Source organism: Canis lupus, chromosome 2 (genome assembly GCF_011100685.1).
Source record: "Canis lupus familiaris isolate Mischka breed German Shepherd chromosome 2, alternate assembly UU_Cfam_GSD_1.0, whole genome shotgun sequence".
NCBI classification, from domain to species: domain Eukaryota; kingdom Metazoa; phylum Chordata; class Mammalia; order Carnivora; family Canidae; genus Canis; species Canis lupus.
Genome location: NC_049223.1, coordinates 24,338,252 through 24,364,662, shown reverse-complemented (window position 1 = coordinate 24,364,662; position 26,411 = coordinate 24,338,252). Strand labels below are relative to the sequence as shown.

The following is a 26,411-nucleotide window of genomic DNA, read 5'->3' as shown; positions in this document are numbered from 1 at the left end:
AAAGCAAATGTGCTTTGAAAACTCGGGTACACTGTAGTTGCTGAAGAAGGCAATAACCTATGCACTTGTAATTCTTTCTCTATGACCTACTTACATACTACTTCACCCTCCTTATAGTATGATTAAAAGCTGCTTTGAATCCACTATTGCCTCAAGGGATTTGAGGCTAGAATTTAACAAACTGCTGAGAAGGCTTAAGTCAGTAAGAGGGCTTCCCTACAGCTTCTCCCAACTAATTCACATGCAATTAAGGAGAAAATAAATATTTCAGAAGTGTACATGTTAATGAAGCTTTTTTCTACCTTATAGAATGTAGATATGTAGCTTTATTCCACAGCTGATTTGAAAATATTTCTCTTTTTTGATTAATGCGGCTGTGTTCTGCTTCCGTTCTGGAGGCCAGCTCTGTTCATTCTTAAAATAAATTTGTTACACAGTCAGCTCATTACGTACATTTGGGATTTATATAAATGATATATGAAAAACCAAGAACTGACAAGGTTGGTCTCATTTATCCAGTTAATTACTTTATTAAGATTATTGAAAGACCAACAAAATTCTTATAATTTCAAAGGCAGCCTGTAGTAGCAGGGATGGGGAATAAATGGGACTCAGTCCTATCAGGAAAAGTTTGGGTATTTTGGAGCTAAGAATTCATTTTCCTGCCTCTGTTTTTCGATTCCTTATGAACCTAGACCTCGTTCCTCAGAAAGGCAGTATTTTCAAAGGAAGGGTGGTCCTAGCCCTACCTTTGTCTTGGAATTGGAACTGTGTTGGTCAAAGCCAGATACACTGTGCAGCTGAAGAAGAAGGTACTCAAGTCCATTCGGTATGTATAGGCTTAACTGCATACTCCAGGCCTGTTGCTTCATACTGCTCAGGCCATCAAACCTGGTTTTAAAATTGAAATGTGGGTTTAAAATTGGTATGTAAATACTTCTTCTCCTTCATAATCTCAAAAAGATGGTCAGTTTTCCTATCACACGAGAAGTTGGCGAGAAAAGATCCTTTCTCCAGATTATGGTGTCTGATACATCTCACACCTGATGTATTTTAACCACACGTGACCGACTTGCTTAACCCTCCGGGCTACTGTGATTACATCACCAGGTGTGATGTCATTGCAAAATAAAAGTGATTACCCAAAGGCGCCGGCTGTGAACTTCTGGCGTGCAATTTATGATTGCTGCTCCAGCACCCGAGATACAAAGAAGTTTCCCGTACTTGTGACATGGTGAAAAGTTCGGTTGCATCCTTATGCCCAAACGACAAAACAATGACAGCAGCGAAGGAGACCGCCACCATGTACCTTACCCTTCCAGAAGGTTGCAAATCACTTGGGAAAATTAAACTCCCTGCTTCTTTCTCTTCATGTGTGAGCTCTTGGCCCCTTGTCTCCATCCCTGTTAGTAAATAGCCACACATCCAAATGTCAAGTGGGTGTTTAAGCTTCGTGGCCACCACCTTAGAGATCTCCCAGCCTTCCTTCCAACAGAGTCGCCGCTGGTTTTCAGTCATTTTCTTCAATACTGGAAAATGACAGATCTGATTTCTTTTTCTTTCTTTTTTTTTTTTTTTAAAGAAAACGTGATTCCCATGACTCCCATATTCAGAGCCTTCTCCGAACTTCTCCGTTTGCACAGAGGATACGAGGGAAATGCAATCGCGTGCAGACGCGAGTCCTCTTTGTCCTGAAAGCCTTGAGCTAAGTCCCCAAGTGTCACCTGGGCCGTTTATCGGGTCTTTCCCCGGGCTAACCCACGGATGCTGTTATCAGTCAGTTATCATTGTTCCTGCCGGTGGCAAGCACATCGCACAGGCGGGCGGCCCGGGCCCAGCAAGCCCTCGGGAGGGGCCCGTTTCTGGCCGGCGGGCCCGGAGCTGCTGGGGTTCGGCCGCCGGGTGACCCGGGCTCGGGCGCTACGGTGGCACCGGATCCGCTCGGGCGGCGGTTCGGGCCTCGCGCCGGGCGCCGTGCGAACGGGGAACTGAGCGCAACCGGCCCGAGGCTGGGGACCCCGGGAAAGTCGGGCTAGTTTTGCAGCTGGTGAGCTCAGCCCGCCGCCCCCCTCCCCCCTCCCGTCCCCCTCCCCCTCCCCCTCCGGGGGCCGCGCGGGCCCGCAGGGGTTAAGCGGCGGCGCGGCGGGCGCGGAGCTCCGCCTCCGCCTCCGCTCGCCGCACCTGGCGCTCCGCAGCCCCGGCGCCGGCCGCGGGGCTCCGGCGGGGATTGGCGGAGGGCGGGAGCGAGAGAATGTGACAAGTGCCGCTCGGGCGGCCGCCGGGAGGCCGCGCGCACCTGCCCCTGCCCGTCTCGCCGCCGCGGCCGCTCGGACGCGCGCCCCCCGCCCCGCCCCGCCCCCGCCCCGCCGCCCCGCCGCCCCCGCCGCCCCCGCCGCCCCCAGCGCGGAGCCTCCGCGCGCCGAGACCATGACTTCTGCCTTCAAGCTGGATTTCCTCCCGGACATGATGGTCGAGGGCCGCCTGCTAGTTCCCGACCGAATGTGAGTGGGGCCCCGGGCACGCGTGGCCGGGCGGGGCGGCTGCAGCCGGGGCGCCTCCCCGGAGCCCCGAGGACGGCGGGAGCGGGCGGCGGGCCCCGGGCGGGCGCCTCCCTGGGGTCCCGGGCCGCGGGGCGCGGGGCGCGGGGCCGGGGCGGGGCGGGGCGGGGGCCGGCAGGCTGGGCGTGGGCTCCAGGCGGACACCCGCGAGCCGGGGGACCAGGTGAGGACCGGCGAGCGGGGCGCGGGGTGCGGGGACCGGCGAGGGGGGCGCGGGGGTGCAGGGGGTGCGGGTGCCGGCGGGCGGGGTGCAAGGTGCAGGGGGTGCGGGTGCCAGGGAGCGGGGGGGACCAGGTGAGGACCCGCGAGCGGGGCGCGGGGGTGCAGGGGGTGCGGGGACTGGCGAGGGGGGGGCGCAGGGTGCAGAGGGCGCGGGGGGTGCGGGTGCCAGGGAGGGGGGGACCAGGTGAGAACCCGCGAGCGGGGCGCGGGGGTGCGGGGACTGGCGAGGGGGGCGCAGGGTGCAGAGGGCGCCGGGGGTGCGGGTGCCAGGGAGGGGGGGACCAGGTGAGGACCCGCGAGCGGGGCGCGGGGGTGCGGGGACTGGCGAGGGGGGCGCAGGGTGCAGAGGGCGCAGGGGGTGCGGGTGCCGGCGAGCGGGGCGCGGGGGTGCAAGGGGTGCAGGGACCGGCGAGCGGGGCGCAGGGGTGCAGGGGGTGCGGGGACTGGCGGGGACTGGGGAGCCGGGGTGCAAGGGGTGCAGGGGGTGCGAGGACCGGCGAGCAGGGGCGCTGGGGTGCAAGGGGCGCGGGGACCGGCGGGGACCGGCGAGCGGGGCGCGGCGTCCCGGGGCGGGGTGCGCGCGTGCACGCTCGTGTCATTTGAAATGCGGGTCTGACGGAGCCCTGGTGGCCCATTTAAAGATCCCTTCTTACCGAATTCCCCGCTCCTCCGACTTGCATTTGCAAAGATCCCTTTCCGGTGGTGGAAGAGTGCAGGGAGAGAAGGGGTGGGGGGTTGGGGGGGCGGGAGGAGGAGGATGGATAATTATAAAGCATTAAAATAGCCCGGTGTACTCTGTTGCAGAAATTAGAGGTAATTTTTACGTAATCATGGTGGTTGGTCTGAGATGCGGTCTCTAATTTAATAATTAATGTGATTCTGGTTGTTTTACGTGTCGCCAAACTAGGGTGGAGAGTTTATCGGGAGAAGTAGAGAGCTGGGATCTTGAGAAAGGGAAAGTATATCTGATTTTTGTCTGGCTCGTTAGTGTCGACAGGAAACTTTCTCCCCTCAGCTCAGGCGCTGTGGAGTCCGTGGCACCCACTTGTATTCAGTCGTGTTGTGAAAAAGAAACCTAGAAGGATTGCCAGAGCGGGTCTGAAAGGTCTGTGTCCATTTTAGACTTGGAATGCAGAAATTCTCTCTTACCAGGCACGAAAACTGCCAGGGAATCTGGGCTGCAGTTAATCTAGTGGGGGAAAAAAAAAAGAAAAAAAGAAAAAAAAAAAAAAGGAAGAAAAAAAAAAAAAGGACTGTTATCCTTGGTAAGAGTTCCTATAAAATGTTTCCTGATTCCACCCGCTATGGAACTTCACATCCATATTCTCTCCGGCACCTTACCCTACACTTTGCAATTTGTAGGCCATTCAGAGCTTTATGATCCATCTCTCTGGCAACTTTCCCCTATGGTGCTGGATTCATTTTCTAGCATGTTAAATGTTACGAGTTTGAGAGATTTTTGAGAAACTCTCAGTGGCCAACTATTTGAGCCCCTAGGATTTAAAAAAAAAAAAAAAAAAAAAGGTGGGGGGAGGGAGCGGATAGAATCGGTTAAGTGCAGTTGTCCTTCCAGTCGATATGAAGAATGTTAACTTGCCTGTACACACGATCGGGTTCGTTGTCCCAACTAAGATAATCAGATAACGTAAATTAAAATATTGAATTTCCTTTTGGCAGTTTCTCTGGGAAATTAATCTTGATTAGTAACGTTCCCATGATACTTGTTTTTACAAGATCTGTGTCCTGTCCCCCTTAAAATAAATATCTGTATAGATACATAATGCTTGTTTGCACCTTTGCTCTGGAAAGTTTTGTGCTTTCTGCTCTCTAGAGGAGTGTTGGGAGAGAGAATTGGCTTGATCGTGATAGTGAATTTATGGTCACCTTGCTACTTAGGTGACCATGATATGGCTAATGAATGCTCTGTGAATTCAATGTGTTAATGGTCTCCGAAAGATGCTGTCTGTTGTCAGTTAAATTATGAATTATGAAAGTTTAATGTGTCCTTTTCCTTTGGTGGCTGAATGTGGCTTTTTCAAACTGTTTGCTCTGAATAGAGCCTTTGTATCTCTGCCCTGGTGTCTTCTGTACAAACCCTAATATGTAACTTCTACCCTACTTCTCTTCCCAGATGCTAGTTCTTTCCAAATGATATCCTTTGGAATCAAACTCCCATTGTTTTCAGTGCTTGCTTGATTGAACTTAAAAAAAAAAAAAAAAAACAACGAAAAATAGAGGATTTGTAAATAATCTGTTTCCAGATAGCTATTCCGTCTTCTTAGCCCTGAAAGTACTGTAGCATGCTTTCCAAAATAGTTTGCAATTAACTCACATTGCAGACTATCTTTGGGGAGCAGAGGTGTGTGGGAGGGCATATGACAAGCTGAAAATGCTTGAAACCCACCTAACAGTGTATCTTATTGCCATATGCATGCAGTTGGGAAGATAGCTGTGCAGATTTATTGTTTTGGGGACTGGTTGTCACATATGGTATATTTCCATTTGGACTAAATTGCAGTCGCCTAGATGTTGGCCTATTCCTAAAAGGAACTTAAATAAAGCATAGGGGCTTTTCTGGTGTTGATTTTTCTAAAGCAGTAGGACATAGTTTCAATGGCGTTTTCCCACAAGAATATATTACATAAGTTTGCAAGATGTAATATGTTTGAGTCCTCAAGGCAGATGAACAAATAGCTTTTGAGATGAATTATTATGCTTGATGGCCCCACGAGCCATCCTGTGTTTAAAGAGCCCAGATCATATAAGGCTTTGCAATGGGTCTGAATTGTTAGGACATATGCTTCAAAGTCTTGGCGTTTTAAGCGTTCAGTGTTGAAACTATAAATGGAAATAGACCTTTTAAATAACCTTAACTACCTACTGTTTTGTTGTCCTTGTGTTGCTATAGAATATCGCTTGCTACAAAGCATAATGAAAACAGAAATAGGAACTGATTTCAGAAATTTTAAACTGGGACAGTCTGGGGTGGGGGTGGGGATGTGGGTTTCCTTTGTTTAACCTTTTTAATGATCACATATGTATTTAGGGTTTTTAGCTGCTTTAGAATTTTTAAAAATCTAAGAAATGATGTCTTGGAAATGAGAAATCTCAGGTGGAAAAATATCTACAGATGCAGCTTTAAAATTATTCAGATTTGTGATGTTAGAGTAAGACACCCAGAAGCTAGCAATAAATTAACATGAAATCTTTTTCTTTTTTTTTTTTTTTCACCTTCAGTAAGTTAACCTTGTTGGAAACAAGAAAAGTTGTCCTGAATATAAATTTATCAACTTGGCGAATTCATCATTTTTGCTCATTAGGTCCTCCCAAGTGAGGAAAACTGGAAAAATGTCTGTCAGTGTCCAGTTAAACTGAAAGGTGGTTCTAGGGACTTTCACTGTTCAAGTTGAAAGGGGCTTTAGAGACCATCTGGTCGAACTTTCTCATTTTATAGATTGAGAAGCTATTGTAGGGGCAATGTGACCCCTCCAGGAGGCAGTGCAATTACTAGCTTTCTCCCCTTCCCTCCTTAAATGGACAAAAACATGAGTCGTTCATTGAACGCCTACTGTGTGCCAGGGCACTTGACTTACCTGTCTCTGACCTTGACAATAGATGTGCAGGGGGCATATTATACCCATTTTACAGCTCATGGTTAAAGAGGTTCTGTGCTCCCCCATGTCGCATAGGCAGTCAACAGCAAAGCTCTGGTTGGCTTGTGTGTGTGTTATATAAATGCCAGTTCACATGTTGTTGGGGAGACAGGAGAGAACTCTGAATTAAATATTCGACATAGAGTTTTATCAGGAAACCCAAATTGTGCCACACGAGAGCATTATAGGAAATACACATCACTTGTTCAGAATTGCCTTTCTATTGAATTGCCTTCAAGCCCATACTCTTATTCCATATGTTAATTAAAGAGAATGTATTTTGATGAAAAAGATTTTCTGGCTTACAAGGTACCAGCAAAATGAAGGTCAAAAGCATGAGGGTACCTTTTGCTTTTCTTTCCCCCCAGATGGCATTTGAACTATATTTGGAAAATGCCAGTAATAAAACAGAGTGATAACTGAGACTTGTCACCTGATTCTTTGATGACCGCATGAGGGATTAAAGAGAGACACTCGAAGAGTTAGGTATATGGGTTTTTAAGGAAAAATTTTAAACATGTGCTTTCAGGTAGGATTTCTCAGTAAGCAACACGTATTTTAGCATCAGCCGCTTCCCGAAACCAAAAACTCATCCCATGTTGGCGTTTTGAGACACTGATGTTATCTTTGATCTGGGTTAGAGGTGTGTTGTGAATTGTCGGGTGTTGCTGTTTAATTGGGATTTCCTGGATTGAGATTACTCGAGGATTCTGTTGATCAGATGCTGTGAAACGGGGGCAATAGGAACCTTGCAAGACAAGATAAAAAAGGAGATAAGATTTTCAGATACAAAGCTGGTAATTAAGATTTCATGGGATCATTTAGAATGTTTTCTACCTCTGAGCAGTCTCCCCCTCCCAAACTGCGACAGCTGTAACAACAGTATATGTGGCCTTTGATAAAAGACTGAAAACTACTTCCCCTGCCTCCCTCTTTTTTTTTTTCACAGAAATTTGCAAATTTTTCATTTCTCCTTACCCCTTCCTTGTGGTTTCGTTGCTTACAGATTAAATGCTGAGCTTCCAATTAACGACAGGTATGACTTTGGCATGCAAAATCATCGGATAAACTTGAGTGTCCTCCAACCAGCACACGACGTGATCTAGCTACTGTGCCAGAATTTGGGGTAACACTTGTTTGTTAAGGCTTATATGGAGACTTCTGCACGGTCACTGATGTCATCGTAGCACATTTTAAAAATGCACCCCTCAACTGCTAAACCATGCTGTCAGCATCCTTTTATCTGATTGGCATTCCACTGGAAAATCTGGTATTTTCAACATGTTTCAGGGAGCCACACGTATAAGGCACCGATGTTGTGGCACTTCCTGTGCTGAACTTCATCCAAACTTTAAGTCTTTATTTCCAATTTAGACTGTTCATTCTGGAGGATTGTGGTTCGGTGGTTTTTCTTTTTTTTTTTTTTTTTTTTTCCAGGGGAGGCTCACAGTTTTGCTTTTGGTTTGCAGATTAGGACACCACCAAGAGTCAGCTATTTGTCCGTGCAATATGTGTGCCACAGCACCGCAGAAGGGAAGGTCTGGAAAGTACTAATGGTTTCCAGTTCATTAGCACCAATAAGTTCCCCTGCCCCCGTGTCTGTTTCCCCCACCAGGGAGGGACCTCTAATACAACGGGGCCGGCGTCACTGGTGTGCCACTTGTGTAGCAGTGCAGAAAATGTATTTTTATTTTTCCTTAAGAGAGAGCTCTTGCTAAAGCTAAGAGAAATGGAGCTGCACATTCCTGGAAAAACCTTTGCGGGAAACAAAAACTAATTAGCGCCGCAAATGTGATGCTCTCAGGTAATTGTAAAATAATTATTCCCCTTTAGCATCATCACTGTTTAATTGTGTCATCCAATAGTCTCATGCTCTGAATCTAGATGTGAAGGGATGGAAACCACCTCCTCCTCCTCCTCCTCCTCCTCCTCCTCCTGGGGATTTCTTTTTTCATTTTACTGTGAGTGTTAGTTAGACTCCTCCTAAAAAGGACTCTTAAAAGAAAGGGGGCAACAGGGAGATTTTGAACCGGTTCGCCCTTCCCATTTGTCCTAAATCACGACAGAAAGTGATTACTCCAACTGGTTTTATAGAAATACAATTCCAGTTATGTGGTGGAAATGCGTGGTGAGCATATTTGAGATTTACACGTTCACAGAGCTACACTCAGGAGTTTTATGAACGGCCTGTTTTATGAACTGCAGATTGTATATTATGTTCAGATACGGAGAGTGATACTTTAAAATCAGCTGATCCTTTAAAATGGAATGCTAATAAATATGTAATCCTACGGCTCTCAAAATGACAGATGAGTACAAATTCCGTTTTTGGTTAAATTTTAATTACTCCATTTGAATGAATGCCTCAGAGCCAACTTGCCAGCAAATTATTAGACCCATTTTTTTTTCCTCCTGAAGATTTATGTAAATTAAGTTTAGGCTGTATTTAGACTAAAATATCATTTGGGTTTGTTATTCCGAACTTCTCTACCAGACTCCGATGGCCTTTTACTTAAGGTCAGATTTTAAATAAATCTATTCTGAGGAGGTCTCTGTTTAAATGATCTGTGCTCCCGTTTGGTCAGCAGAACGGTTAAGAGTCAGTCCTACAGAGAGATGACCGGGTCACGAGATTCCTTTAATAGTAACATTGCCTTAAAAACTGGGTTTTGGGGATGTTTTGATTCTATGCCTCTGTCATAACCACAGACATCAGTACCCCCCAGCCCATCAGCTGTTTTGTCTGACATTTATAGGCTCCAGTAGGGCCTGAAGATCCCCTAGTTGCACAGATGATGGTGGTGACTCACTCCTCAGAAGGCAATTAACTTCAGCTGATTGATCTGACATTTTGACATAACTTTTGGACAGTATAACAATTTTTTTTTTTTGAGTTCATGGGAGAGTGACTAGTTCTTCAGCTTTCATACTAGGATCTCAAGTTCTGTGATTTGATGCTGAAATGCTTAACTTGCATGCTTTTTTGTAAAGAAAGTTCATAGTTTGACTCAAGCTCATTAAATTGCGAGGTGGTATTTTATATCCTTTATCATAAAGTCTGTTTTCCGCTTCTCCTGGTCTCCCCCTGTCGCAGGAAACTTGAACCACATTTATCTGCCAAAAATAAAAACAGCTGGTCCTTTGATGAGTTAAAAGAGCCAAACCAGGGATGCCTGGGTGGCTCAGCGGTTGAGCGTCTGCCTTTGGCTCAGGTCGTGATCCCGGGGTCCTGGGATCGAGTCCCACATCGGGCTCTCTGCAGGGAGCCTGCTTCCCCCTCTGCCTGTGTCTCTGCCTCTTTCTCGGTCTCTGCTTCTCCCTCTGTCTCTCTGTCTCTCTCATAAATAAATAAATAACATCTTAAAAAAAAAAGCCAAACAATGCTCTTCATGTGGCTGTGGTCAGTAGGCATAAAATGTGTGTGTACACATATGCATACATATATTTGCATGTATATATGTATGGAAATATATATACAGAAGCTATTTTATTGGGCATAATTCTTTACTTCCTTAAAATACCTTCCCCTTAGTGATCTTTGGCTATAGAAGCTATGAAATTGCTAGAACATGGCCTGTGTTTACAGATTACTATCTTCATAACTGATCATTTTAGGGTTTAGAAAGGTTTAGCATCTTGACCAAAAGTGTATTCAGATCAGTGATCCCACTAGAAATAGGTCTCAGGATGATGCTCTGACTCTTTGGCCCAGAGCCTCTGAGTAGCTTCTGTCAAAGGTGAGGACAAAAGTCCCCTCTGATAGAGTTGTCACACCTTATAGGGGAAATAGCTGAGAGTTGAGGGCCCTTTCTAGCCTTGCCGCAAAGTCCTCAGACCCGGAGCAGGGGCTTCTGTTGCTACCATCAGGATCTTTTAGGTTTGGAGCAGGAGGAAAGACTCTTGCAGAGCCACCTGGACAGTTGACCCTAAATGGATATTTTCTTGGGTAGCTGGAGCTGCCGTGGCTGGACCACACTCCTCACTTTGTGCCTCTTGACCGCTGCCACCCTCTTCCGGATGTATATCATGATCCCATGGCTTCCCGTTCCCTGTTGCAAAGAGCCCCTGAAATTCTGATTGTGGCCAATGAGAGTTCAGCAGACTAACAGAGCATCTGGAAAAGGCTAACATTACAGGAGATGTCGGGACGTGCGTGTGGGGGGGGGGGGTAGAGAGAAGTGGTGGAAACCATCCTACAGGTGCATCAACACTCCCCACCCACCCGGCGGTTTTCCTCGTGCATCTCCGGGGTAAGACGTTGGGTGTCGCGCAGGTGAAGCAAACAAAGGTTGAAACATGACATTTCATTTGCTCCGTGAGAAACCTTCGGGGAATAATAAAGACCCAGACGTCGTGGAGGAGCACGAGGGAGGCGGGCTCTGGGAGACAACTAATGCATATTTAGGGAGCCAGGCTGTTCCCTGGACTCTGCGCTTCTGATTCTGTGCACCCGCTTGCTCTCCGTCCTGCAGGCGCAGCGGCTTCTGGAATTTGCTTTCCTGATGCTATCTTTCCTCCTCTTGTTTTACCCTTCTCTAAGCCCGTCTCCTCCAGCCCTGCTCGCCGAGGGGCCTGCACCTGCGCCTGCGGAGCCGGGAGGGCAGCGCGGAAACCCCTCGGCCACCGCCGCGCGGCCAGTTTCACGGAGCAGCTGCGTGTTTCTCTGCACAAAACTGTATTTTGCCTTCCTGCATTAGGGAAGGGGTGTTGAGTTTTCTGCTTGAGCAGAGGGGGAGCATATTTCAGAATGATTAACTTTATGGAGGCCATTGTCTCGGGCAGCTATATTTGGCTCCACTGCAGCTGTGTTTGCTTTCTCAAAATTGTCACCAGGAGTCCTCCAACTGCAATCAGTCCCTTCGGTCCACGCCGGTGACATCCTTCCTCGTGCCTCCCATCGTCCACGCAGCCCATCTCTCCTTGGTGTCAGGATTGAAAGGCGACCCAGCAGTCCCTGAAAAGCCTGGGCGCTGGTTGACACGCCTGGCGCAGTCCCTTAATACCGAGTCGTGTCCGTCTTGCGTGATGCTGTTACCTGTCGGGATTCTTCTTCCTTTTCATCAAAAGCCATATTTTTCTGGTCTCTCTTTGTCTCCTCTTTCTCTTTTTCTTCTTCCTTTTACCCTGAGATGTCAGAGGGTCGCATCCAACAGGTGCTTCATGCCTGCCTTTACCTGTACTCACTAGAGCACACCTGCTGGTGTTGGTTCACTTCTGGTCCTGAGAGGTGCTTTACAAAACCCTGTGTTGGCGTGGACACTGAGGCCAAGCGCTCCCCTCTTTTCAGTAAACACCGGCCACAGAATTCCCTTTTCTCCAAGGAATAGCTTCAGAAATGTTTTAATTCCACTAGCCGTTGCGGGGGGGGGGGGGGGGGGGTTGTTATAGTTTTAGTTAGAAATCACTTCCTCTTGGATTGTTTCTGCTCATCGGGGTTCCTTGCCCTGTGTTGGGGTCTGCTTGGGTGAAGTCGGCCGAAATCACTAGGGATGTTGCTCTAGGGTGTCTCCAGCAGCGACGTGCAGGTCCTTCAAGACGAGACCCCCATCACTCACTCAGCAACAGTCTCAGGTGTTCCCGGGCTTGTCTTCTGGTTCGTTCTGTGGCCATTTCTGGTCTCAGGTGACTTGTCAAGATTCCTCATCTAGAAAATAAGGCTATTAAGATACACTCCTTACCTGTGCCACGGAATTGTTGTGAGGCTAATGCTGGGAAAAGAATGATAGCCTAAATATTTTATAGCTTCACGGTACTTAAAACTGACCACAAGTTCACCTGCATTTCCTGGGAGAGTCAAGTACAGTGAAACCTCATTACAGCTGACCAGTTAATGTGTTCTCCCTCAGAACATTTGTGCTTTAGAGTCTCAGCCAAAGACCCATAAAGCAGTATTGCTCCCATATAAACTTCCAGAAAATGCTCAGTCCCCAGGACAACATTGTAAAGACTGATTTTTTTTTCTCTCTCTCTCTCTCCCTTTTCTGCATGATGATTGAGAAATAAAATGTGGTTCATCTTCCAATTGTGAACTTGTGGTCAGACCTTCCATTCTGGGATAGGGTTGAGGCAAAAAGCAATATCTTTATCCAATATCCCCATCTGCGTGTTCTGAAGGAAAAAAAAAAAAAGCCCATCTCTACACCAGCTGAAATAGATTTTGATTTTCTTATGGGGAGAGAATCAGCCACACAATGTGCAGGCTGGTTCCCAATAATGGGACTCGCAACGCTCGCCAAAACCCAGCCATAGGGAATGTGGGATGTGAATATGGAAAGGGACTATTGTCGATCTTGGCACCTAACCCACTCGTGAGGTGCTCAGGCCACAGAATGCCTAGAGATCAGAGAAGGAGAGTCTCCAAAGGGGGGAAATGACCTGGATAAGGAGTCAGTGATGTTTAGGAGGTGGCACAGTGGATATGGGGTGTATCCGGGTGGTGCCCGGCTGCAGGATACATCATAGTTGCTCTGGTCTCTGCTTTAATAAACAGGCACTTCTCCCAACGGAGCTGCTAGGGTCCTTGAGGTCCTAAGACACCAGAGCTGCCTTAGCTAGTGTGGAGATTCGCTCCTAATGTTGATAAGTCATTCAACTGATTAATAAGATCACACCTGTTCAGATTCAGTGGGGAACCCAGCAGCCTGAGTCCATTCGTTGAAGGATGTTCTCAGGATGATGGGCCAGGGGAACAGTTAGCACTTGCTCTGGCTAAGAGCGTGATGTTGACTGCGGATCACCGGGTCACTCATGTGACCGCCCAAGCTAAGTGAGCCCTGCCTCCTGGGAACAGACCACTTTGCATGAGGGTGAAGCAGGCAGTGGAAGCGTCATCGCCATCAGAGATGACTGCAGATCCCGAGCTTGGTGGGAAGGAAAAACTCAATCTGTGGCCCAAAGCTGGCCAAACCCTTGGAGAAGGGCCCCGCCGCCCAGATACTCCAAATGTTCCTGGGCAAATTGATTGGTACTTTGCAGTGAGCACATTCTATCTTCTCAGGGTCAAAGAAGTCTAATTAACTTTATAGGCAGCCTTGCAGTTGGGCCAAGATTTTGTGTCCAGTTGTTATAAAAAGTGACCAGAATTGGACTAATGTCAGCCAGGGAAGCCGCGTGGTGGGCTTTATCTTGCCCCTAACTGTGTCTTGTTTTTCAGGTCTTCTCAGAACGTGATCCTTTTATCCAAATTGATTTCTAGTCGTCTGTTCAATAAAATAATGATGTCTACCCAGAAGCCAAAAAAATGTTTTCTCATGTCAACAAAGCTATAATTCTCTGACAACTAAATACTCCTTGTTAAACGTTTTTCTCCTGATTACTGATACTTTAAAGGATGCCGCCTTCCTGTGGGTATACCTTCCGAAGTATTTTATGGTATTAGCTGGGGATAGGGGCCAGCCATCAGGCTAAGGAATTCATATAAATTATCGATAATCTTCAGAACAACTTTGCGAGGTAATTTGTTTCATTCCTATTTTGCAAGTGAGAAGAAGGTTCTAGAGGATGGAAGTGCCCATTTCCAAAGCCCAAGGTCTTCCTCTTGTGCTATTTCACATTCTGGTCCAAGAGGCTGCTTTGGTCTTTTGAGGGATTCTTAGACCCTTCTGTGACCATGAGCAGATTAAATTTCTGCATATGTTGGTGAGTTGGCAGCTGACGATGTGGATTCTGAGTATGAAATACAGTTTCTTAGCTGTGACCTAAAAATGATCTACTTTTTACATGTTCTTTCACGTAAATCGCTTGTTTTTTTATTTCATAGGCAGACCAATTTCTGAGTCTAGAAGGCAAGAGTGTTGTGACCAGTGTCAGTAGAAAGGGTCGCCATGGCAGCGTCAAGATCTCTTAATGCCTGTTTTCCCTTATTGCACAGATAAAGAAACAGTTAACATTGAATGTTAAGGTGGATCCTTATTCTTCATCTGGTTATAATATATAATTATAACCTTATATTTTCATGAAGAGGCTTCTTGTGAGGACTTCACTAGGCACCTGGCCTTCCCCCTCATTTATTTCCAACAACTTTTTTTTTTTTCCAACTTCTTAATTTCTACATCTGATTTAAATGAACCCTTGGCCCTTCTCAGGGGCACCTTGAGCCAGAGCACGCCGCCTTGTGAATTAGAAAAAGGCTTTCGAGTGACGTTCTGTCTCCACCATCCGCCTCAGTGACTTCATGCAGCATCCTGTTACGTGCAGTTTCACCACTTCCTTCATATGTGGACCAGCTAAGGAGACAATAGCATAAGCAAGTCTCCAAACCAGTGGATTTTAGATGATTGACAGTTGTGTCAACTTGGGTATGGTATCCCATCCATTTCTACAAACTTGTCACGTCCCCCCGTAGCTTTTGGCTCAAGTGCGTAAACATTTGATGGGATTCTGAATCTTCAGCAAACCATAGATTTCTCTTTCATGGCTAGATACCCAACGTAGAGGAAGGGATCATGGACAAGTTGGAGTAGAATCCACGCATGGGTTGGTCTAACCCTCAAACCGTTTCATATTGAGTATTAGTTTGTCGAAATGCCTCCACTTTTGGCAGGAGAGAAGCGTCGCGACCGAAGAGGATATGATTTGAGTGGAGTTTCCATGCCCCGTGTGCTTATTGTATTCTTGCTACTGATGCAAACATTATCTATAATTACATTTTCAAGTGACTGAAAATTGTAGGCTTTGTTGAACAAAAATGCAGCCAAAGAATGGAATGTATACCCACTCCACCCTCATTATAAGGCTTTCAGAAATCAGCCTAGAGGGCCCAAGACCATGGCTCTCAACTACATGACACCAGCTCCCTTCTCTGATGTTTGAACACTTTGCCAAAATGCTGGGTTCCCAATGACGATCATACAATGGGAAGAAAATGCTATTACTGTTTTAGCTCTTGGTTCCCTCCATAGTCTCCTCAGTCACTGTGGCATGTCCACTCACGAATCCTCTGTTTCCAGGATGGAAAACGAGAAACCAGGATTGGATTTAGATCCAAGTGTGATGGGCCAGTTTGAGAGAGTTGAGATACAGACACTATTGCCTTCCTGGGGCAGATCCAATTATGGGGTGTTTTCCTGCTGCACCCCCTCCTACCTAGGATGTGATTTAAAAATAAAACAAGGGATTCCTGGGTGGCTCAGCGGTTAAGTGCCTGCCTTCAGCCCAGGGCGTGATCCTGGAGACCCAGGATCAAATCCCACATCAGGCTCACTGCATGGAGCCTGCTTCTCCCTCTGCCTGTGTCTCTGCCTCTCTCTCTCTCTCTCTCTCTCTCATGAATAAATAAATAAAATCTTAAAAAAAAATAAAAACAAAAACAAAACAACAGACTCCGGTGTAGACATGACTATAAGGTAGGCTCTCCCTTTGGTCTGAGAGGCTGGGCATGATAAACATGCTGGCCAATTTAGCTTTTTTTTTTTTTTTTTTTTTAAAGATTTTATTTATTCATGTGAGAGAGAGAGGCAGAGACATAGGCAGAGGGAGAAGCAGGCTCCCTGTGGGGAACCCGAAGGGGAACTCTACTCCAGGATCCCGGGATCATGACCCAAACCAAAGGCAGACTCCCAACCACTAAGCCACCCAGGCGCCCCAAATTTAGCTTTTTTTAGACACAGGATGAGATCCTCTTTCTAATTTTAGTGAGAACTTACACCACTTGGAATTAAAAAAAATAAAAAAAAGGAATGTGACAAGTTATACCTTAGTAGTTCACTCATCGGTTCCTGGTTTTAGGATGAAAATAAGCAGTGAAATAGAAAAATGTTCCTTGGTTTTGGAGGTAAACAGGAGGAAGAGGTTACAATAACATTGTTACTCTATTGTTGCTGTTTTTCAGGTACCTGATTTATCATTTATGTGGTGGTTCAGAATGTCACAGCTCACTCTCCAGACCCTAGTAGAGTTTAAATTCTCGGGCAACTGAAGAAAAATCATGGTTGATGCTCGAATCCAAAATAGGAGCAAACATTTGACAGGTGGTTCAGAAAACCCACAGACTGTTCCTGATTCTGTGGAGCCCTGCCCTGACAGGGAGGACAGACATGCATTCAAATAGGTGATTATTAGGTGATAATTAAATTGCAAACCGTTGAAATCTGTTTAAGTTCGCTGTATACCTGGTGAATTGGATATTTCTCCATATATACCTAATGGTTTATACCTTCTAACATAAATTACAGAGGCACTTGAGTGGCTTAGTGGTTGAGCGTCTGCCTTTGGCTCAGGTCATGGTCTCGGGGTCCTGGGATCAAGTCCTACATCGGGCTACCCGCAGGGAGCCTGCTTCTCCCTCTACCCATGTCTCTGCCTCTTTCTCTCTGTCTCTCATTCTGTGTCTCTCACAAATAAATTTTAAAAATCTTAAAAAAAAAATAAATTACAGCCTCTCAGGTATGTTGGGTTTGGGACAGACCACTTTACACAGACCATAAAAATAACCAACCGTGTTCAGGATTTTTAACGTTCCTGGAATGGAAATTAACTCTGGTGTCCAGGTAAAACGCCTTCTGTGTAATAAAACACATCAACAAGTGTTGTACATTTTTATTTATTGTGTATATATATATATATATTTTTTTTAATGTAAATGGATTGCTATTGCTTTTGAAGCAGGGCCTCTGCCATGAAAACAAGACATGGTCTCCATAATATAATTGGCCAGTTTCAAGGTATAAATGAGAGCAACTCAATTTGTGTACTCCATAAACTCCTTTTGTGAGTTAACAAATACCCTTCTCTTGTTCAGGGCCCTTGTTTTTTGTTTTGTTTTTTGTTTTTTTTTTTTTTACACTGGTTATGTGTATGTCTCTAAGTGCCTGGGCTTTTGGTAGCTTGCATTCCTAACCAATCAATCAGCAAAACTTCCTTGAAAAAATGTAATTAGCCCAGAACCAAAGTAAATTAGCTTTTAAAGTTGTCTGATTCTCGAAGTTTCCTGTTCGCCCCTACAGTAGCAGATTGACTCCACGGCGGCCTGGTAAATTCAACTCAAGTCCGAAAGTACATGGTAGTTTTTCAGTTTAAATCACAGATTCAATAGTTAAAATTAAGTCAGACAGCTGAGGAGTTTAGGAATTATGAGTCACAGCTGACCTGTTATTTGGCTGAATCGATCAGTTCATTTGTTGTCCTGTGGAAACCACCTAAACATTTTCTGTACTGAAAATTCCGTTTTTTTTTTTTTTTGTTGTTGTTGTTGTGGTTTTTTTTTTTTTTTTACTCTAAACTGCCTCCCTGTGAACAAGAGTTGTAACTTTTCTTAATCATCATTCTCAAAAAAAAAAAAAAAGTCTCATGATGTACTGGTTAGCCGCCTGTTGCAGGTGTTACAAATTTTACAAAATGTTAATCGTAATTTCTACTCTAAGTGAAACATTTGGTTACTCTGAGCTTTAGTCACCACTGTTGACTTGGTTTCTTCTTCGGAGAAACGCTGGTTTAAAAGGAGAAGGATCTGCACTGTTGTGTTGTTTGGGGCTCCTAAAGGATTTCCTTGTTGGGACCTGAGAATAGAACTGTTTTCTAGCTTTCTGAAGACCTTCGTTCTTCATCTTGCAGAATCTCATTGGGTAAATAATATTGCCTCATCACTCCCCCCCCCCTTTATCTGGACCCTTCCTAGAGTTCTTAAAAATCACATTTCATGTGTTATTTAAGAACCCAGTAGAGAAAACAGTGCCTCGGTGGAAATGCTCATGTACATTAGCACTTTTATGATGTTGGCTGCTTGGGTTGCAGAATCCAGGTAGTTTGAGAGATCGTGGGGGTGGGTGTGTATGTGTGTGTGTGTGGGGGGGTGGGATCAGCATTAATTCTTAAAACCTCTAATATTACAGTTTTTTCTCATCTGAAACAGCGGCCAGAGTGTCCTAGTGTCCTAGTCCGTTAGGTCAGATTGGATCTGGAGTGATCCACAGGATTAATCGTGCAAGCAAAGAAATCTGGATTCCCTCCCGTCTGCCCTTTTGCCGCCTGAACCTCCTTTAGACATGCTCTTTAATTTACACTAGAGCTGGAATCTTGAGGACAAGTGGGCATGGAGAGTGAAAAGAAGCCAATGGGATAGCAGCCACTTCCCTGGCGCTCGGGACAGGACTTCAAGCTCCTTTTCATGCCCCCGGCGCTCAGGGTGCAGGGAGTGGGTGTCCTGGTTAGCTGGGATCCTCCCAGTTTACGCCAGCTGGCCTGGCACTGTCATTATCAGTGTCCCTCTGTCAACCTGAAAAGTGTCCAAGTTTGGATGATAAATTCTCGCATCTGATCCCGTGGCGCTAGCTTCCTTAAAGACAGCACAAGCGTGGTTGCCAGCTTTTGTAAAGCTGCACAGAGGACTAACCCAAACCCTCCCATGGAAGGGGTTTTCCGTGCTTTTAAACATTCAGAAAAGGCCATTTCTAGCCTTGCTCTCTTTCTCTGACCCATTCTCGTGAATCTTCCATAATAGAAAATTTAACCAATGTAGCAAGAGCTCCTTCTGCGTCCCTAACGCGTCTGCACCCTGCTGGGCACTTCGGGATGTGCTGTCTCAGTAGCTCAGGCTTCTTCCCGGCCTGAATCCGGTGGACGCGCCCCTCCTGCCGCACCTGGGCTCGGCGCTGGAGGACCCCGGGGACCAGCCTCCAGCAGGGCGACCTTTCCCTTCGCTCCAGCTTCAGCTCCTGAGACAAGGGCACCTCATTCTGGAAGCTCGTATCAGAAGCTTGGTTGCTTCTGCTTTCAACCGGAGCACGACCAGGGGAGAAAATGACCTGACCGCACGGCCTTTGCGTCCCCACTGTCCTCTGTGACAGAGGAACCGGAGAGCGCGGCCCCAGTACAATGACACCGGGGTGCCCAGGTACATTTTTCGAATTCTAATCTCTGAGACACTTGGGCACTCTTCAGTGCTAATTGCTCTTTCTCATTCAGTGCTGGGGATTTCAGAGGATTCGTAGAACATGTGTGTTTAAGATCGATTTCCCGATTTTTACATTTATACCCAGCTGTTTGTTATTCAGGGCAGCCATCAGCATCCGAGTCTCAATGGACCATGTAATGTGCAGCTGTAGCCAGATGTAACACTTCTGCTCCCTAACTGTTTCTGTTAGAAGCTTCGAGAGGCAGGCTAAAGACTGCTGATAACCCCGTTGCCTGCATTAATTTACCCTCTGGAGCTACACAAACTCTGCCTGGCAATTTTGTTTCATGACCAACAAGCAGCGCAGTGTTTGCGATCTCCATGCCTGGTAGTGATGTTGACACGGTATATATCAAGTATCTCTGCGTCGATATGAAAGGTACTTGTATGGCTAATTCCAACGGCGGGGAGTTGTCTGACGTGCATGCATAAATACCTGGGAAGTGAGGTTGTGCTTAAGAAACATCAGCAAGGATTCAAGTCACACCTTGGCCTGGATCAAAACAGGTTCATAAACTAGTCTTTTGAACGGAGGGACTTCGGATTTTAGGATCATTTCTCTCCAGTCTTAGCGTCAAACCTTGTTTCCAATTTGCATTTATTATTGAGATCCGTGTTGCCTTTTGTGTTCGTGTTACGTATCTTTGTTTAGAGGCTACCGGTTCTACTAAATTTAATTACTTCCCTTCGAGGCTTTAAATTGAGGGCAGCTTCTATTAATTGTTAATTACTCTCCCCTGCCATTTACACAGCGAAGGTACATCTACTAATTGAGGGTCTGTTCTGTGCAATGACAAGAGGCTTCTCCAGCCTCAATATTTACCTTTCTATGGGGAGCGAGTTTTAGTTCTCTAATCTTATCTTTTATTAAACATAAAAGTAGACAGTCTAGTGACAGATTAGCCATTCCTGTGATGCAGTGTTGTTATATATCCTGGAGGAATAAATGGGCATCGTATTTGGCTCTGTGCTGCCATCTGGTGGTGTCTCGATCTCTTTTAGCCCCAAGGCCAATTCCTGATGGGAAGGTGGCCCCCCCTTGGGTCTGTTCCTTTGCTAGTTGGACCCCGCATCCTCTCTGGGGGGTTAAAATGAACGTCATTCCTCAACCGGTGGCTGCGGGAGGCATCAGTCTAGCTCGGTGTTTCTTGTATGCCACCAAGTGCTCATGGCCTATCTTCTAGCTTTTTCGGCCAAATGACCGTCCTCCTAAAATTCCTCACTCGACCTCCGTGGCACATGGTGGTTCTTTTTGCTTTTCTGATTCTTCCTGCCTCTCACCTCCCAACTCCCCACACCCAGTTCTTCTTGCCTTCTGACCGTGGGCATCTTGCCTCACTCGCTCCTTGGCCCTCTGCCTGTTATTCTCAACCTTCTCTTTCTTAGAAAGCTTGTCTCCACAATCACACTGCCCAGACCGATGGAGGTTGGGGCGTCGGGGTGGGGGTGGGGGAACTGAGTCTCACGGTTTGATCTGTTAATTTTATGTGGGGGTGTTTGGTGAACTGTGTTTCTGCCTCAATAGCCTGTGCTTGGTGTCAGTCCAGGAGGGGGTGGACGGCGCCTGTGAGCTCAGCAGTGGCTGCTTCCTGGGTGTTCTCGGGTTGGCCACGATCCCATTTCCACAATTTATTAAGAGCATTATGAATCCCAGAAAGGGTTTTGTCATTTGCTGAAAGGACAGCAAGAGTTGTTTCTTCGTTTATTCGACTCAGTGCTCCACGAGATGAAATTCCTTCCCAACCCAGCTTGGGCTCTTTCGTCTCTTATGACATTTTAGTCCTCTCTTTGAAATGGATCGGCTGTAATACTTGGCTTTCGTGTCATCATGTGCTCTGGTCCACAGCCCTAGAACTTTGAGTTTAAAAAAAAAAAAATCATGAAGGTAGAGGGTGAGAAAGAACCAAGATACAGGTTGAATTCATGGGCGTGGTGAGGTGAAAAAAAAAAATCTTTAGATTCCTCCTTATTAGGCTTATGGCAAAACCAAAGTGATTTTAGTTTGTTGTTTTTATTGGATGTTGTAAAAACCCTACAGCACGAAGAGTGCTGTACCTACAGGTAGGTAGCCACGTTAAATTATGACAGTCGTGATACACAGAGGAGCCACAGCAGGTACGGGCAGGTCTGTGTCCCTCTGTCCTTGGAGGTGGCTGCCCCTGGGGGGACCGAGCCTTACCTACAAGGATGTCATAGGTCAGTGTTCTGGGGGTACACTTCAGCCTCATTGGAGACATGACTTCTCCCTTCTGTCCTCCCCACCCGTGCCTGGGCCTGTATTCGAGGAGTCCTCTGGCAAAGCCTCTGACCTACATTTTAAAGAGGAGAATGCTTCTCTTGGAATGACTGCATCAGAGGTGGTTTGCACTGTGTTACGTCGCCAAGTTGTGCCAGTAGAGGTACGTGGTGTGTGAAATTGAATGGTCTTTCCGACAGTAGTGCTTATTAAGTTATTGATACGGGATGGTTGTCGACTTAGGCAAGGTGTGAAGAAAATCCTATTAGGAGATGATTACTCCTTTACCGAAACGCATTAGGGAGAGCGGTGGTTATGGTGCAGGGACAGTAGGAATTCTGACGGGACTTCTGTGATCAAGCAAATATTAGGCACTACATGGGCCCAAAAAGGAATTCTAGAGTGAAACTTAGGATATCCATTTGTAGCACTGATTTTGTACATATTGCATCTATATGCACTTACGTATCATGTGTAAATTACAGATGGAGGGGGGATGAAATGCTATTTCTTGAGGATTATGGTTTACAAATGTGCCGTAGCCTTTGTATAGATACCCCACATGAAACCATTTTAGCATTTGGAACCACATCCATGAACTTGAAATCACGACAATTGTTTTAAATGATGTTGGGTTCGTTTTTATTAAGACGTTTGTGGCAGTGATGAAACTCATTTATTAAATGTGAGTTTTGGGATTAAAAATGGAAGGCTTTACAAAGTCTTCGCGCCGGAGGAGGGAGGGGGTGGGCCTTGGTCTGGGAAGCTGACTGCATCACGGTGTCATTCCTCACCCTCCCCTTCCCCCCATGCCAAGCTGAGTGCGCCCCTGCTGCCCCCGGGTCCTGCGCTCACCTGTGGATTCTCCGGGGTCCTGCAGCACCTTGAGCCATTAGGCCGCGGGACCCTGAGCGCAGACAGCAAGCTGCAGTGAGCTTCCCGACCGCGGCACCTACCACCTCCCGCTCCATATGGCGCCGAGTAGGTGCAAGCACATCAAATCCAAGGAAAACGGAAGAAAAGTCGCGACTGCCTATTTTGAGTATGGAATTGAACTGAGCAAATGCTCACGGAGCTCCCACCATCTGCCAGGATGTGGGCCGGGAAGGCAAGGAAGCATGTCATCGGCGCTCCCGCCAGTACTTCCTGAGATCTTTGCATCCCGCCTCTGGAGGCAGGAGCCCTGTCGTCACGGGGAGCGCTGCCAGGGCCCCCAAACCATGACTCAAGAGCCTCCACTGTGAGCTTAATTATTTGCCCCAAGAGCCACGACTTTATTTATTCTGTATTTGCCCACATGCACGTTTTAGTCCTTGCATCAGCTTCGTAAGCTTCTCGATGCATAGCGTGGAAGAAAAAAAAAAAAACATTTTGAGTCACGAGTTTATTTTTAAAGCTTTATTTAAAGCCGCTCAATGGATGATCAGTGTTAAATGTGCCTCATAACTTTCGTCATTGAAGTGCGAACTTCTATATCAGTTTTTCAGGCTAGTTTCATTGCAAGATGAGGAATGATTGTGTATCTGTTACGTTTTACACTTTTATGCCCGTGCTCCTGAAGGAGACCAGAAGCCCAAGGAAGTTCAAATAGGCAGATAGATTAAAAAAAAAAATTCCTAGTGACTTTGGGATGTGTCGTCTATGTTGAGTGGCTGGGGTGGGGAGGACAGAAGTGATGTCTCCTCTGTTCCGCTTCCATCGAGCTCACGTCATTGTGTCACTTCTACCGAGAGGATTTCAGAAACACTCCAGGGATCAAGAAGAACAGAATGGGTGGGTGGCCTGTCTTGGGGCTGCGGCGGGTTTTTAACTGAAGATCTCCCATTTTCAGACTTCCACGTCTCTTAGAAAAAAATGGCAGATCTAGAAAAATGTCACGATTTCCGTCTCATGGACAATGGGCCCGGGTGATTCTATGGGAACGCGGGACGGGAGGAAGTCCAAGGCCAGGCGGGGGCAAGGCGGGAGGGAGAGAGTGGTATTTGTGCATCTGGCCGCGTCTCCACTGGCTGTTCTCTGTGTGAATCGCCTCCGACGACACGGAGATAATCCAGAACAAGTGTTCACAAGACGGAGACACCGCTTTGAAGAAGAGATAAAATAGGTTCTCTGTCGTGTAAACACACCGACCTGTGTTGAGTACTTGATAAGATCTTAATCTGCCATAATAACATTTTTCACATCTAATAAATTGCATCATAAGACGAAAGTAACGATCGTTTATAGAAACTTTAAAGGTATAATTTCTAAGGAATTTTAATTATGGCACCGTAGAACTCCGAGCCCCCAGGAAAGCCCTGTTTTATGCTGTATTTCCTATGTAGTCATTTATTTGGTTTCTGCTTTTTGTCACTCTCGCCTGGCTGGTCTTCTCCCCGTTCCCTGTATAATGATTTGTAGTTGTTACTTCGTGGCTCAACAAATATTTACTAAACACCTGCTCCTGTGCCGGTCACTGCTTTACTGCTGCCCCCCGCCCCCTGGCGTCCTCAGCATTGTATCCCCGTTCACAGAATGGGTAATTCTTTACTAGCCTCCTGTTTGGTGAGCTCACCTGCCACCACCTCATCTTCTACTTTTCAGTCTCTCTTCCACGATCCAGCTGTGTTGCACCTGCTGTTTCACTCCATCTCTGTGCTAGGTTGCGTTAGTGGCTCTTCTTCTGGCCTCTTGGCACTAGCGGGGGCCTTCACTCCATTCAGGAGGCTGTGACAATGGCCCACAGGCTGGGCGGCCCACACAGCCTTTACTTCTGACACTAGGGAGACTGGGAAGTCGGACACCAAGGTGCCAGCAGGTCTGGTGTCTGCGGAAGTTCCTCTTCCCACTTGTGGTTGGCCACCTTCTTGCTGTGTCTTTCCATCACAGAGACAGAGTGAGGGCTGTGGTCACTTCCTCTTTTTATAAGGGCACGAATTCCATCAGAGGGGCCCCACCCTCATGAGCTCATCTCAACCTAATTACCTCCCCAAAGCCCATCTCCAAATTAGCATCATTCTGGGGGAGTTAGGGCTTCAACATATGGGTTTGGAGAGAGGGAGACACAGGTACGCCACCCATAACGGGGAGTGATACTACAAAGACCTAGAAGCAGATCCCAAGAGAGGAGAGGAACCATAGTCTCCACTCCTAAGCAGGGCGCACGGGGTAGGAAGGTGACCATGTGACCTCAAGACCCACCAACTGTGAAGAGTGGTTTATTATAAACACACATTCCCTGGGATTTCCCCTTAAAGCTTGGAGCAGGAGCACTTGGAAAGCCATCCCGGAGAAAGTCCCCAAGCCCTCTCACTTCACGAGGCTGATTAGGAAGGAACGTGAAAATCGCACATAGAGACGCTGTCGAGATTCCAGGACTTCATATGAAAAATGTAACTCCTGCTTCTTAGTTCAACACATGTCCAGTCTCTTCTGTGCCATCAAGTTACACAAACTTTTCACATCTGGTTTTTCCAGACCATTTTCTTAAGAAAGTTGGCTTTGTGTAAAGAGATCTCTCTGGGTCCTGTTCCCCGATGTTTACGCAGTAGGATCTCTGTAACCCTCCATCCGGACGTAACAGGAATCCCCTTGGAGTTGAATGGATCCTGGAGGTTTTAAAGTGTGTAAGCTGATCTGCTTGGACATTCCCACTCCGGTTAGCGTATGTAAAAAGAGTCCTGTCAGGATTATTTTGATTTTTATGTCTTTGGCGCTTACCTAGCTCTAGCGTCCTGCGCTCCGTCTCATCATCCTGTGTCTGGATTTCACGAAAATTATATTATGATTTAATCATCAAGATACAGTTGTGGGTACATGGTCAGCAATGGTTAGAATCAGAATAGCCTGGAATGTTTCTGGAGAACTTTTTTTATTTGCGTGATTAGAATCTCATCAATAAGAACAGGAAAGTTGGGGGCTTAGCATTGGGTTGAAACATTGGGAAATTACCAAGAAGTTGGTTTTCTCTTTGGGGGAAAAGAAAGGGCATTTTATATTTACTGCCTTTCTGTTTGTGTTTCCGTTAGTATTCCATCGGAAGCCCTCGGTTTAATTCAGAGCTTTTTAGGGCCCGACAACATTGCTGTACGTTAAACGACTTTACGTGGGGCACTCGGAGGCTCAAGTTGTTTGAAGGCCGGGGTGGTGATTGAGGCGGACGTGAGCACAGGATTGGCAGGTGTCATGGCCATCCCAGCTCCCGAGTGACTTCACCACTCCCTCTCGACTTGAAAGGGTCACCTCGATGGTTCTCCTACAGCAGATTTCCGCCTGATTTCCTTTGCCTTCGCTCTGAGAAACTGGCAGCCTTCCCCGGTGTTAGTCTAGTTTGTTTTTATTTGAAATATTATTCACCTACCATAATAGTCACCCCTCTGAAGTGTACAGTGGCCTGAGTGTATTCACAAAGCGGAGCGACCATCATTGCCCCAAATGTATATTTTCAGAGTATTTTCATGACTCCCCCACTGCAAAGAAGCCCCACATACCCCCCCTTTTGTCCCCTTGCAGCCCACCTCCCGGCCCCCTAGGCAAGCACTGTCTATGCTGTGCATCTGCGGGTGGCCTGTTCTGGACATTTCACATAAATGCAGTCATTGGACTTTGTGGACCTTTGTGTCTGGCTGCTTTCACGTGGCCGATGTTTATTTTATTTTATTTTATTTTAAGATTTTATTTATGAGGGAGAGAGAGAGAGAGAGGAAGAAGCAGGCTCTCTGCAAGGGAGCCTGATGTCGGACTCGATCCCAGGACTCCAGGATCACACCCTGGGCTGAGGGCAGGTGCTAAACCACTGAGCCACCCGGGAATCCCTGGCCAATGTTTTCAAGTGCACCTGCTGCGGAGGGGGGGGGGGGTGTGTGTCCATACTC

The 26,411-nt window shown here is 46.7% G+C and overlaps 1 protein-coding gene across 6 annotated transcripts in view; it reads left to right on the top strand.

Annotated features, from left to right (window-relative positions):
• CELF2 (CUGBP Elav-like family member 2) overlaps positions 1-26,411 on the top strand; it is an 814,024-nt gene that overhangs the window by 507,652 nt on the left and 279,961 nt on the right. For 3 of the 6 annotated variants that reach the window (XM_038530149.1, XM_038530147.1, XM_038530146.1), the window contains exon 1: positions 2,386-2,501. The exons of the other annotated variants lie outside the window; for them this stretch is intronic. In XM_038530149.1, coding sequence (XP_038386077.1) covers positions 2,428-2,501 — 74 coding nt within the window. In that variant the 5' untranslated portion in view covers positions 2,386-2,427. Of the gene's footprint in view, positions 1-2,385; positions 2,502-26,411 lie in introns of those variants that run through there. 6 annotated transcript variants of the gene reach the window in all.